Source organism: Mesocricetus auratus, unplaced genomic scaffold (genome assembly GCF_017639785.1).
Source record: "Mesocricetus auratus isolate SY011 unplaced genomic scaffold, BCM_Maur_2.0 Super-Scaffold_100003, whole genome shotgun sequence".
NCBI classification, from domain to species: Eukaryota; Metazoa; Chordata; class Mammalia; order Rodentia; family Cricetidae; genus Mesocricetus; species Mesocricetus auratus.
The window spans coordinates 75,831,068-75,845,587 of NW_024429188.1; the positions used below are offsets into that span (position 1 = coordinate 75,831,068).

General features: G+C 37.7%; 1 protein-coding gene across 1 annotated transcript in view; it reads left to right on the forward strand.

Annotated features, from left to right (window-relative positions):
• The first annotated feature begins 6,890 nt into the window (after nt 1-6,890).
• The window catches only part of LOC121139782 (FK506-binding protein 4-like), a 29,732-nt gene continuing 22,102 nt past the window's right edge, over nt 6,891-14,520 (forward strand). The window contains exons 1-3 of the mRNA XM_040743773.1: nt 6,891-7,133; nt 7,938-8,196; nt 8,285-8,386. Coding sequence (XP_040599707.1) covers nt 6,891-7,133; nt 7,938-8,196; nt 8,285-8,386 — 604 coding nt within the window. The remainder of the gene's footprint in view (nt 7,134-7,937; nt 8,197-8,284; nt 8,387-14,520) is intronic.

Below are 14,520 nucleotides of genomic sequence, written 5' to 3' on the forward strand. Positions count from 1 at the left end.
GAAACATCAGCAAAGCTGTTTGCCATCCAGTATCTGTTGACATTGGTAGCTCACCTGCAGGTTATACACAGAAAACATGGGGTTCAAGTAGAAATGTAATTCTATAAATATCCTGCTATTGGGTTATTTGGGGGGAGTGATTTGTTGCTCTTTGCCAATCTGTTTAATAAGATTACCAATTCAGTATACAATCCTACATTAGCTGACTATTGGTTGTTAAGGAATGCTTAGGAAGGAGCTTGGGAGGATGGAGACACCAGAGGCAAACAACAAGCAAATCCTATATATTGCTTTTGGATGAAAGTTTTAAGAATGCAAAAATGATCTAATGTAGGATGATCCAAGACAATGCTGAAGAGCTATGAGAATACTTAAAAGTTGTAAAAATCAAATATGTAGAGGTTGGGGGAAATGAATGAGACAGATGCACTAGAGAGTTTGTCTTCAAACACAACAAATGCTTTTTCAATGAAGGTCTAAACATATTTAAATTCAACAAGATGGAAATGATTCTACTTCTTTCCAAAGGATCAGAAATAATCAAAAGGAAAGGATGTTCATGCTGTTAGGAAATGGGGAAGGCACCCTAAAGAAATGTATGCAGCAGCAGAAATGTGAAGTTCAGAAATGTATCTACCACTGGACACTGCGAAGACTACTGGATTTTGGTTGCCTACTTCTTTAAATGGAAAGGCATGAAAATTTTAAAACTTATGATTTATTAGAGGGCAGATATTTTAACATAGAATAACCTATTTGTGTCTTCGCAAGGTCATAGTATAGCCAGAAAAAAACAAGTACTTTCTGGTATTAGAGAACCTTTTGTGGGTTGGCTGATTGAAGGCATTAGATGATAGAAGTATCCTGACACACAAGTGTTTGTGTTTCAAGAAGAAAATATGCTCAATGGTTTTGTTAAGAAAACAGAAGTATATGATTGATAGACTAGCTTAAGACCAATAAAAGTAGTTCATGTTAATGTTTTCCAATTGTTAATTATTTCTTATTCTTCCTACAGATAGAGGGAAAAGGAAGCTATGAATGAAGATGGAATCGATGACTCATTTCTTCATGGATTTGAGATCTTCTAAAATTTATTCACAAATGAAAATTATCGCCAGTGATACTGTCCTCAACTTCTTCATCCAAAAGTCTATACTGAAAACTTCCCCCATTGTTTATTCAATTTTTATATTCAAATTAAAAATCATTTGAGTTGAATGAATTGTAGAAATTTTTGTATCAATAATACTAACTCAAGTTTATAGATGTATATTTTTGTTTTAGCCTACCAGTCTCAGAAGCAGATCACTTTTAACTGTTTTAAATCCTCTTATTCCACTCTCAATAAATTGCATTAATAAGTTTTAAACATTTATTGAAAAAAACAGAGATACATAAGACCTAACCAGACTGGCTGAATGTGGGTGTCAGTTGGGGGTCCTCGACAGATTATTGGGCCTCTGGAAGTGGAACCTGCATTTAGTCCGGGTGCACAATGAACTTTTTGGGCCCATTCCCTATGGAGGGATACTCTCTCAGTCTAGATACATGGGGGAGGGTCTGAGTCCTGCCCCAAATGATGTGACAGACATTAATGAAGCCCATGGAAGGCCTCACCCTCCCTGAGGATTTGATGGTGGTGGGCGGTGGGGATATGGTGGGGAGAATGGGAGGACCAGGAGGGAGAGGGAACTGGGATTGGCAAATAAAATACGATTGTTTATAAATTGCAAAAAATAATCACACATATAGAGTTCTAGCAGAGTCTGAATTGTATTCACAGAAACTGACAAGTGACCCATTTTGTCTGGAAAAGAGATGAGGCCCTTGAGCACAGAGAAAAAGAAAGGCTGCCTTGGGATTTGTGAGCAAAGCCAACAGCTTGGCTCCATTCAAGATGCAATGGATAGTACATTCTCAAATTGACTTGGGAGAGCTTCTGAAGATCTTGTTTATTCTTTATGTCATCATAATTTTAAAACTGCTAATTCTGAGTAATGCTCCACTATGATTGGACCAGCATGATATCATTGAATAGAGTCCCTTTAAAATAAATTGAATAAAACAATTAATACTGGATCCTGGATAAGGTATGGTAAAGGGAGACCCTGCAATTCTCAGAAGATTAAGACACCACAGAGAACATCCTAAAAAAAAGCCAATATTGGATAGTGTAGTTGAGAAAAGCATATAAGAAGAAAAGGGAATTTATGGATACATTATAACACACATATAAAGTTTAAAAAACAACATGTAAATCAACAATAATTACAAGTATATAAGCATAAATAGTAAAGTGATTACATGTGATGCATGGTTATATAGCATGCAAAGAATCTTCTATGAGAATGAAAGTACCTATTAGAATTACTTGCTATATTTTTAAGGAAAAGGGGAGTATTTAAAGGGTAGGGGCACGTGATTGACTTCAACTGCATCATACTATATTACTTAGGTTAGTTCAAGGGGGTGTATATATGTAAGGACTCACTACACCTTTGTCTAGGTTAGGAATGTTTCTGGAAGGGAAGTAAAAAAACAAGAGGGGTAAACAGAAGGTTAAACAACTAGAATTTCTTTAAGAGAAAAAGATGTATGTGTCTATAGTAGAGAATCAAAGGAAAAGGGACAGGATTTGGGGGTGGAAGTTATGGTCTACTAGTATTATAAAGCTTCATAGGTACACAGTGCCTTAACATCTTCTGTTGTATTCTATGGGACCACATCTCATTTTACAATATTAAGAAACATTATTCACATGCAAACCATTGTCATCCTCTAGAGGTCAAGTTTCTAAATTATTAGGAACTTTTAAAAGGTTGACTTAGTGTGTTGGTGGCACATGCCATTAATGCCAAAACTCCGGAGGCAGAGACAGGCGGATCTCTGTGAGTTTCAAGCCAGCCTGGTCTACAAAGGAAGTTCGAGGACAGCCTCCAAAATAACACAGAGAGACCCTAGCTCAAATAAAACACACAAAAAAGTTTGACTTACATACCTTTCTTAAAGTACCCATTATTGTGTTTTACACTTTATAGATGTCTAATAAACATTTCTTCAAAAAAACACTTGCTCAATGTACACAGAATTCCATTTGGGCTAACCAGTGTTGACATTTAAAAGCACATTATCATTGATGGCACAATAAGGACCAAGACAGAAAAAGACAGAATGGATTCATTATACTGTTATTTAATACAAAAAGGTAAGTACAGTCTAAAATTATTTGTTTCATATTTTTTAAAAACTAGAAGAGGAAAGTTTTTTAATTATTTAAAAAGGAACAATTTGTGAGGAAAACCGGATGGCGATTATTTCAGTGAACAATCATAAGAAAATTGAAAGAGTGGCTGGAGTGGTAGTTCAGTGGTTAAGGGAACTTGATATTGATATTTTTGCAGAGGCCCACTGTTTGGTTCCTAGCACTTACATGGTGGCTCATAATTGCCTGAAACTCAAGATCAGTAATTCTAAACCTTCCTAATGCTGTGACCCTCACATGTTGTGGTGAGCCTTAATCATAAAATTATTTTTATTATTATTTCATAAGCATAATTTTGCCTCTTTTATACAACATAATGCAAATATCTGATATGCAGATATCTGATTTCTAACCCCTGTGAAAGGTTTGTTTGACTCCCTCAAAGAGGCTGCAACTCACAGCTTGTGAAATGTTGCTGTAGATCAAGGAACTCCAATGACTTTATGACGTCCATGCATGAGGTGCACATTAACTCACACAGGAATACACACGAATAAAAACAAGTAAATAATTTAAGGAAAATTCAAAAAAGTAAACGAATCATGGGCTGAATAAGTTAAAGTTGATATTATAACAACACCTCATCAAATGGTAAATATAAATGAAAACACAGAGACTATTTTAATAACAAAGCAATCTTCTGTAGCTGTAAACTCAAAACATAAAAAAGATATTAGAGCACCTTAACAGCAGATAAGAATTATCAGAATAATTATAAAATCTGAAGACAGATGAAAAATCATCATACCATCAATGAAAAGTCTATAAATGAACATTCTCAATAATGTGAAAAATATCCACCTAGCTCTGATTTTAGTGTCTCAAGAGAATAAGCAGGAAGGGAAAGTGGAGGGCATTTGGCCCCGAACACTTATATGAGCATAAAGCATACATCACACAGAAAAAGACACACATACACACACACACACACACACGCATACATGTATGCACAAGCACATATGTACATCACATGAATACAGTGTGCATACTAGATAAAACACATACTGAAAAAATAAGACATTAGAGAATTGTCACTAGCCTCTGTGCTATACATATAACCAAACCAAAAAAATAAAAAATAAATGACATTTTTCGGGCTAAGAATGTATTATTTCAGCTGATAATTTGAATCCACTCACACAAAGGAGAATCAGTAATAGTAATTATATAAGTATTAAAAGTCACATATATTCTCCATTCTTAACCATATGAAGAACAATTATACAACATAATATTTATATCACATTTTCTCTGTAACATATGTGCACAAATATGATATATTTGCCAACTACAGCACACAAGTTATAGTTAAAAGTGTGGATTTATATTTCTGGCCAAGAATTGTGCTTCATATAGTAACTTGAAGAGACAGAAAAACAAAATAATATACCATTATAAAGGAGGTAAATTAGCTTTATATTACTGTTACAAACTACCTGAGATAAACAAGCTTTGAAAAATAAAAACACGTTTAGTTATCAGTGTCAGAATGTTTTGTCCAATGTTGAGAGACCCCCCACTCCTTTTAGACCATTGAAGAGGTAGCATAACCATTTTTCATTTTTTATTAATTTTGAGATTTTACCCAATGTCTTATGATCATTTTCATCATCCCCCCACTATTTCGTAGGCCCAAAACACTCTCCTATTGACCTGTTGTAGTTTGAAGAAGAATGCCCCCCATAAGTTCAAATATTTGAATGTTTGATCTCCAGTTGTTGGAACTGTTTGGAAAGAATTAGGAGGTGTGGTCTTGGGAGAAGGCGTGTCACTGGGGTGGGCTACACCATTCCCAGATTTTCCCATCTTTCTGCCTTTACCTTGCTAATAAAACATAAACTTTCACTTACAGCCCAGTGTCATTCATGACTGCCTACTGCTATGCTCCCTACCATGATGGTCATGGACTATCACTCTGAAGCCTCAAATTAAATGCTTTGTAAGTTAGCACAGCAGCAGAAACTGTACAAGGGCACCACCTAACTTCATGTCTTCTTTTGTTTCTCAAGCCCACTGAGTCCAATTTAAGCTGCTCATATACTCTTGAATATGTAGCCTTCCCCTGCAGTGTGGCTGATCTCCCAGGAGCCACACCCTTAGAGAAAACTGACTTTCCCTCTCCAAGCCACTATCAATTGCCAATAACATCTCATCTTGGCGAGGGACTTCTTGTCAACCTCCCCTCTCCATATTGAGATTTTTGTCTATCATGAGCTTGTGCTGGTCTCCTGCATGTGCATACTAAGGCACATCTGGATGAAGAACACATAATTTAGTTAAACTCTTCATCTGAGAGTCATGAAAACATATTGTTGGGTAGAGACAGCAAAGGAAAGGAGAAGAGAGGAGAAGAAACACAAAAGGGGAAAAAAAGGAAAGAAAAAAGAGGAAAGAGGAATGAGGAAAGGAAGGGATAGAAAAGGAAAGGAATGTGAGTGATTAAGGAGATTGGTGGGTGTAATACCCCTGAAATGGGATGTTTTTATGTTTAAAGATTTTCACTCTAAATATGAAATGGTATTGAATTTCTTCATATTAGAAAATGCTTTATATTTTGGAATTTTGAATTCTTGTCTAACTGGGAAAATGAAACAGAAAGTCTTAGTTTAGATAACACATCCTAGAAAACCTGTCTTTTTATTTTGTGACATGATTTTTCTCTTTTTGCATGCATTTATAGGAGGATTAATGTGGATTTGGCAGTGGGAGTTAAATACTTTCCATGTCCTGGTTTGTTTGACTTTTCACTTTCAATCCATAGTTTTGACTGTAACCATTTAAACTTTTCAATATTGGCTCTTTCCTGTCTCCTTTATTTTTACCACTGCTTGAATATGAGCTATACAATGATCAGGTTTTAATTATTTTAGATCTTTTTTCTGTGTGTATTAGTGCTATTTCTGGTATGTATGCCTGTACATCATATGTATACAATGCCCAATGAGATTAGAGGGTACAAGATGTCTTGGAAGTTGAGTAACAAATGGTTGTTAACCACCACGTGGGTGCTGGGAATCAAACCTGGGTCCTATAGAAGAGCAGTAAGTATTCTTCTGAGCTATCTTTCCTGTCCTTCTACAATTGTTTTATAACTGTCTATATTGGCATAACCCATTAATGTCCTGACAATATGAAATTTAAAGTACAGGGCTCCTATCACCTTAAAAGTATGCCAAGACAGTAAGGCCTCAACGGAAAAAGGTGTGATTCTGAGCAGTCCCTTGAATTCAAGGGCCGTTATCCCCGATTGGACACAAAGAGTGTCAATCACTATGTCTCGACGAATGAGCTTACAGTTCTGGTGACGTGTGAGAGGGGCCATTATTACCCTTCAAGGCTCCGCCCCCTCATACCTGGTCCTCAGCCATCTTGTGGCCCACCTCAGTCCGTTGCTCCTCCTGGTGCTGTCTAGCCCTTCTTTACTCAGGGGCTCCACACGTACGAACTCCATAGGTTCACTAGTGGAAAACCTTCTCTACTGCTCTCAGTGCCTCCAAGGAGGCACCGGCAGCCAACATCCTCACTCTTCTTCGTGGTAGTTGCCTTCACAACAACGCCTCAGCCCACCAACCCCTTCAAAAGCTCAGCGTTTCAATAAGATCTTCGCTGTCAGGTAATTTCTATCATGTCAGCTGTTATAGAGCAGGAGCCTAGATTACCTGATCAACAGCAAGAAGGTGGCGGGATGGGGCACGTTGCGAGACAAATTGTCTTACTCATGCTTCCAATCAACCATGCTAATGATGACATCGATGGAACCATAGCGTTTCTGGTTTCTCAAGCAGTCATGAGAGCAATGGTGGAGGAAGGGTGTCGGCAGGAGGAAATGTGGCCTGGTGTAGAGGACATGTGGCCTCAAGTGGAAAATGTCTGGTGTGAGGAAGTCGTCTGGGAAACGGAGGAGGAAGGGTGTCGGCAGGAGGAAATGTGGCCTGGTGTTGAGGAGATATGGCCTCAAATGGAAGATATCTGGTGTGAAGAAGTCGTCGGGGCAAAGGCAGAGGAAGGGTGTGGGCAGGAGGAAATGTGGCCTTTAGTTGAGGAAATGTGGCCTCAAGTAGAAAACATCTGGTGTGAAGAAGTCATCTGGGCAACGGTGGAGGAAGGGTGTGGGAAGGAGGAAATGTGGCCTGGTGTTGAGGAGATGTGGCCTCAAGTGGAAGACATCTGGAGTGAGGAGGACGTCTGGCCTGATGTTGACGAAGGGTGTCAGCAGGTAGAAATATGGCCTGATTTTGAGATGTGGCCTCAAGTGGAAGACTTCTGGTGTGAGGAAGATATCTGGCCTGATGTTGAGGAAGGCTGTCGGCAGGATGAAATGTGGCCTGCAATTGAGGAGATGTGGCCTCAAGTGGAAGACATCTGGCGTGAGGAAGACTTCTGGCCTGATGTGGAGGAAGGGTGTTGGCAGGAGGAAATGTGGCCTGGAGTTGAGGAGATGTGGCCTCAAGTGGAAGACATCTGGCGTGAGAAAGTCATCTGGGCAACAGCAGAGGAAGGGTGTCGGCAGGAAGAAATGTGGCCTGGAGTTGAGGAGATGTGGCTTCAAGTGGAAGACATCTGGTGTGAGGAAGTCGTCTGGGCAATGCTGGAGGAAGGGTGTGGGGAGGAGGAAATGTGGCCTGGTGTTGAGGAGATGTGGCCTCAAGTGGAAGACATCTGGAGTGAGGAGGACGTCTGGCCTGATGTAGAGGACATGTGGCCTGAAGATGAGGATGTGTGGCCAGATGTGGAAGAGGACTGGTATGTCTGGAACAATGTACAGGAGAATGAGGAAGCAGAAGATGACCAGTACTACAATAATGAGGAAGATGAGGAGGAGGGGGACGATGACAACTATGAATACGAAGAGAAAGAGGAGGAGGAGGAAGAGGACAACAAAGGGGACAAACAAGATGAGATTCCATGTGAGGAGATCATCCTGCATGCCTGTGAGTTCACCTACTTTTTCTCTTAAATATACCACACCACTAAAGTGTGTATATGTGATATTAACAACTGCATTCTTCTTCACCCAAGGCAAGGCACAAAAAGTTCAGTCCCTGAACAATCACAGATTCAAGAGAGACAAAATATCTCCAAGAAGTCCAGACCTGGCAATGGAAGCTCAGCATTGGGAAGGTGAGTGTCTAATTGGAGGAGCTACCTCCAGGACCGCTATCATTTGTAACATCTCCAAAACAATCTCAAGGTTCATAACACAGCTCATTGGATGCTGAGGGTGACACGATCCAGTAGGGTGAATCCTTGACTAACACTTCCATACTTTATCAAGTGCTGATTTTTCAACAAAGGGAACAAGGACACCAAACATCAGCAAAGATGTTTGCCATTCAGTATCTGTTGGCATTGGTAGTTCACTTGCAGGCCATACACAGAAAACTTGGAGTTCAAGTGTAAATCGATTTGTAATAAATACCCTGTTATTGGGTTACTTGGAAGGAATGGTTGTATGCTTTTTACCAGTCTGTTTAATAAGATTACCAATTCAGGATACAATTCTACATTAGCTGACTATTGGTTGTTAAGGAATGTTTAGGAAGGACCTTGGGAGGATGGAGACACCAGAGGCAAACAGCAAGCAAATCCTATATATTGTTTGGATGAAAGTTTTAAGAATTCAAAGATGATCTAATGTAGGATGATCCAAGACAATGCTGAAGATCTATGAGAATACTTGAAAGTTGTAAAAATCAAATATGTAGAGGTTGGGGGAAATGAATGAGACAGATGCACTAGAGAGTTTGTCTTCAAACACAACAAATGCTTTTTCAATGAAGGTCTAAACATATTTAAATTCAACAAGATGGAAATGATTCTACTTCCTTCCAAAGGATCAGAAATAATCAGAAGGACAGGATGTTCATGCTGTTAGGAAAAGGGGCAAAGCACCCTAAAGAAATGTATGCAGCAGCAAAATGTGAAGTTCAGAAATGTATCTGCCACTGGGACACTGCCAAGACTACTGGATTTTGGTTGCCTACTGTTTTAAATGGAATGGCATGAAAATTTTAAAAATTATGATTTACTAGAGGAGATTTTATCATAGAATAACCTATTTGTATCTTTGCAAGGTCATAGTATAGCCAGAAAAAAACCATGGCCTGCCTGGTATTAGGGAACCTTTCGTGGGTCGGCTAATTGAAGGCATTAAATGATAGAAGTATCCTGACATACAAGTGTTTGTGTTTCAAGAAGAAAATATGCTCAATGGTTTTGTTAAGAAAACAGAAGTATATGATTGATAGACTAGCTTAAGATCGATAAAAGTTGTTCATGTTAATGTTTTCCAGTTGTTAATTATCTCTTATTCTTCCTACAGATAGAGGGCAAAGGAAGCTATGAATGAAGATGGAATCGATGAATCGGTTCTTCATGGATTTGAGATCTTCTAAAATTTATTCACAGATGCAAATTATCACCAGTGATACTGTTCTCAACTTCTTCATCTAAAAGTATATACTGAATACTTCCCCCATTGTTTAATCATTTGTTACATTAAAATTAAAATTCATTTAATATAAATGAATTGTAGAAATTTTTGTATAAATAATACTAACTCAAGTTGACTGATATATATTTTTGTTGTAGCCTACCAGTCCCAGATGCAGATCACTTTTAACTGTTTTAAGTCCTCATATTACACTTTCAATAAATTGCATTAGTAAGTTTAAACCATTTATTGAAAATAACAGAAATACATAAGACGTAACTAGGCCGCCTGTATGTGGGTATCAGTTGGGGGTCCTCTACAGTCTATGGAGCCTCTGGCAGTGGAACCAGAATTTAATCAGCGTGCACAAATGAGCTTTTGGAGCCCATTCCCTATGGAGGGTACCTTCTCAGTCTAGACACACATGGGAGGACCTAGGTCCTGCCCCCAAATGATATGACAGACTTTGATGATGCCCCATGGAAGGCCTCACCCTCCCTGAGGATTGGATGGGGTGTACAGCTGGGGGAATGGTGGGGAAAATGGAAGGACGGGAGGGAAGTAGGATTGTTTACAAATTGCAAAAAAAAAACCACAGATGGAGTTCTAGCATAGTCTGAATTGTATTCATAGAAACTGACAAGTGACTCACTTTGTCTGGAAACAAGATGAGTCCCTTGAACACAGGGAAAAAGAAAAGCATCAGTAGCAACTGGGCGTTTGTGAGCAAAGCCAACTTCTTGGCTCCCTTTAAAATAAGTTGAATAAAACAATAAATACTGGATCCTGGATGAGGGACAGTACAGGGAGATCCTACAATTCTCTGAGGTCTAAGACACAGAGAAAGTCCTAAAAAAGATATTGGATGGTGTAGTGGAGAAAAGCATATAAGAAAAATAGGGAATTTATGGATACATTATAACACACATATAAAGTTTAAAAACAAACATGTAAAACAACAATGACTACAAGTATTTAAGCATATATATTAAAGCGAATATGTGTGATGAATGCTTATGTAGCATGCAAAGACTCTTCTATGATAATGATAATACCTATTTAGGATTACTGGCTATAATTTTTAGAAAAGGGGAGTATTTAAAGGGTAGGGGTACATGGTGAACTTTAGCTGCATCATACTGTATCACTTAGGTTAGTTCAATGGTGTATACATGTAAGTACTCACTATACCTTTGTCTAGGTTAGCAATGTTTCCGGAAGGGAAATGCAAAACAGGAGGAGTAAAAACAATAAGGTTCAACAACTGGAATCTGTTTAGGGGAAAAGATGGATGCGATTAGATTAGAGAATCGGAGGAAAGGGGAAGGGATTTGGGGATGGAAAGCTATGATCTACCAGTGTTATAATGAGTTCATAGGTATTCATTTCCCTTAATACTTTCCATTGTATTCTGTGGGGCCACATCTTATTTTACAATATTATGAAGCATAATTCACATGTATACCTTTATCATTCTCTAGAGGTCAAGTTTCTAAATTACTAGGACTTTTAAAAAAATTGTATCCCTCAAATACTAACAGAAATCATGTGTCCGTAACACAAAGAGGGTTGCTCTCTCTGCCTGGACTCTTAGGGAAATGCCTGGACCCTACCCTGAATGAAATGATAGACTCTAGATATCCCCTATGCGGAAGGAATTGACAATAGGATGGGAGGATGGGGGGGATGATGGAGGCGTGCAGGAGGAGGGGAGGGAGAGGGAACTGGGATTGACATGTGAAACAAGCTATTTGAAATTTTTAAAAATGTTAAAAAAAAGAAACCAACATTTTAAATCCAAATTTTCGATGACTTCAAGTCTGTTCTTCTATTGGTAATGACAAAAAGGTACATTTAGTATGAGTGACTTGTATGGACACAAGTTTAAATAAAAAGTTACTAATAACTACAAGAGTAGATAAAAAATCTTTCTTAAAGTATTGTGTTTTCCACTTGTTAGATGTGTGATAAACATTTCTTTTTTAAAATGGCTGCTTAATGTACACAGAATTCTATTTGGAGTCACTGATTTGACATTTAAAAACACATTATCAGTGATGTGATAATAAGAACCAAGGCATAAATAGAAAGAATGGATTATAGTGTTATATACTACAAAAGGGTAAGTATAAGTCAAAAATAATTTATTGCATATTTTTTAAAACTTAGAGGAAGGGGCTGGAGAGATGGCTCAGAGGTTAAGAGCACTGCCTGCTCTTCCAGAGGTCCTGAGTTCAATTCCCAGGAACCATATGGTGGCTCACAACCATCTATAATGAGATCTGGTACCTCTTCTGGCCTCTAGGCAGACATGCAGGAAGAACACTGTATACTTAGTAAATAAATAAATAAATAGATAGATAAATAAATAAAGTCTTCAGGGAAAAAAACTAACCATTTAAAAAAAACAAAACAAAAAAATTAGAGGAAGGTTTTTTAATTATTTAAAAATGAACAAAAATGTGAGCAAAACCATAAGTCAATTGTTTCACTGAACAATCATAAGAAAGCTGAAAGTGTGGCTGGAGTGATATCTCAGTGGTTAAGGGAACTTGATATTGACACTTTTGCAGAGACCCAACTGCCTGAAACACTACATTAGTAATTCTAAACCTTCTTAATGCTGTGACCTTTTAACACAGTTCCACATGTTTTGGTGAGCCTCAATCATAAAATTATTTTTATTATTACTTCATAACTATAATTTTGACTCTGTTATAAACCATAAAGCAAATGTCTGATATGCAAATATCTGATTTGCAACCATGTGAAAGGCTTGTTTGATCCCCTCAATGGGGTTGCAACTCACAGCTTGTGAAATGTTGCTGTAGATTAAGGAACTCCAACGACTTTATGGCCTCCATGCATGGAGTGCACATTAACTCACACGGGAATACACACAATTAAAAACAAGTAAATATCTAAAAGAAAATTCAAAAAAGTAAATGAATCATGGGCTGAAAAAGTAAAAGTTGATATAACAACACCTCATCAAATGGTAAATATAAATGAAAAGACAAAGACTATTTTAAAAACAAAGCTATCTTCGGTAGCTGAAAACAAAAATCATGAAAAAATATTAGAGCACCTCAACAGTAGATGAGAATTATGAGAATAATTATAAAATCAGAAGACAGATGACAAATCTTCATAACATCAATGAAAAGTCTATAAATGAACATTCACAATAATGTGAAAAATATCCACCTAGCTATAGTTTTAGTGTCTCAAGGGAAAATTGAGGGCATTTGCCTCTGCACACCTACATGATCATATAGCATACATCACTCACACACACACACACACACACACACACACACACCACATGAATATCATGCACATACTAGATAAAACAAATACTAAAAAATAAGACATTAGAGAATTTGTCACTAGCCTTTCTGCTTTACATATAACCAACCCCCCCAAAAAATACTAAATGACATTTTTCTGGCTAAGAATATGTTATTTCAGGTGATGATTTGAATCCACTCACACAAAGGAGAATCAGTAATAGTAACTATATAATTATTAAATGTCATATCTATTCTCTTTTCTTAATCATACGATGAGCAATTATACAATATGTCATTTATATCACATTTTCTCTACAACATATACATACAAATATGATGTATTTGTAAATTACAGCACACAAATTATAGGTAAGAGTGAGGATTTATTTATCTAGTAAAAAATTTTGCTTCATATAGTAACTTGAATAGACAGAAAAACAAAATAAAACACCATTATAAATGAGAAGGTAAATTAGGTTTATTTTACTGTTACAAACTATCTGAGATAAACAAGCTTTGAAAAATAAAAACACATTTAGTTATCAGTGTCTGAAGATTTTGTCCATTGTTAAGTGATCCCAATCCTTTTGGACCAGTGAAGAGATATCATAACCCTTTTTCATTTTTGAAAATTTTTATTAATTCTTTGAGAATTTTGCCCAATGTATTATGATCCTTTTCACCCTCCCCCAACTCTTCCTAGACCCAACATCCTCTCCTGTCCAGCTGTGGTAGTTTGAATAAGAATGACCCCCCATAGGCTCATATATTTGAATGTTTGTTCTCCAGTTGTTGGAACTGTTTGAAAAGGATCAGGAGGTGTGGTCTTGGGAGAAGGTATATCACTAGGGGTAGGCCACACCATTCCCAGATTTTCCCATCTTTCTGCCTTTGCCTTGCTAATAAAATATAAACTTTCACTTACAGCCCAGTGTCATTCATGACTGCCTACTGCTATGCTCCCTACCATGATGGTCATGGACTATCACTCTGAAGCCTCAAATTAAATGCTTTGTAAGTTAGCACAGCAGCAGAAACTGTACAAGGGCACCACCTAACTTCATGTCTTCTTTTGTTTCTCAAGCCCACTAAGTGAAATTTAAATTGCTCTATACTCTTGAATATGTAGCCTTCCCCTACAGTGTAGCTGATCTCCCAGGAGCCACACCCTTAGAGAAAACTGACTTTCCCTCCCCAAGCCACTATCAATTGCCTATAGCATCTCATCTTTTTGTCCACCTCCCCTCTCCATATTGGGATTTTTGCCTATCGTGAGGTTTTGCTGGTCTCCTTCATGTGCTTGTTGAGAAGTCACATCTTGTTAGAGAACTCATAATTTAAACTCTTCATCTGAAAGTCATGAAAACATATATTGTTGGGGAGAGACAGCAAAGGAAAGGAGAAGAGAGGACAGGAAAGGCAAAATGGGAAAAAGAGGAAAGTCAAAAGGGGAAAAAGAGGAATGAGGACAGATGACAGAAGAAAGGGAAGGGAAGGGAGGGGAGGGGAGGAGAGGAGAAAGGAGGGGA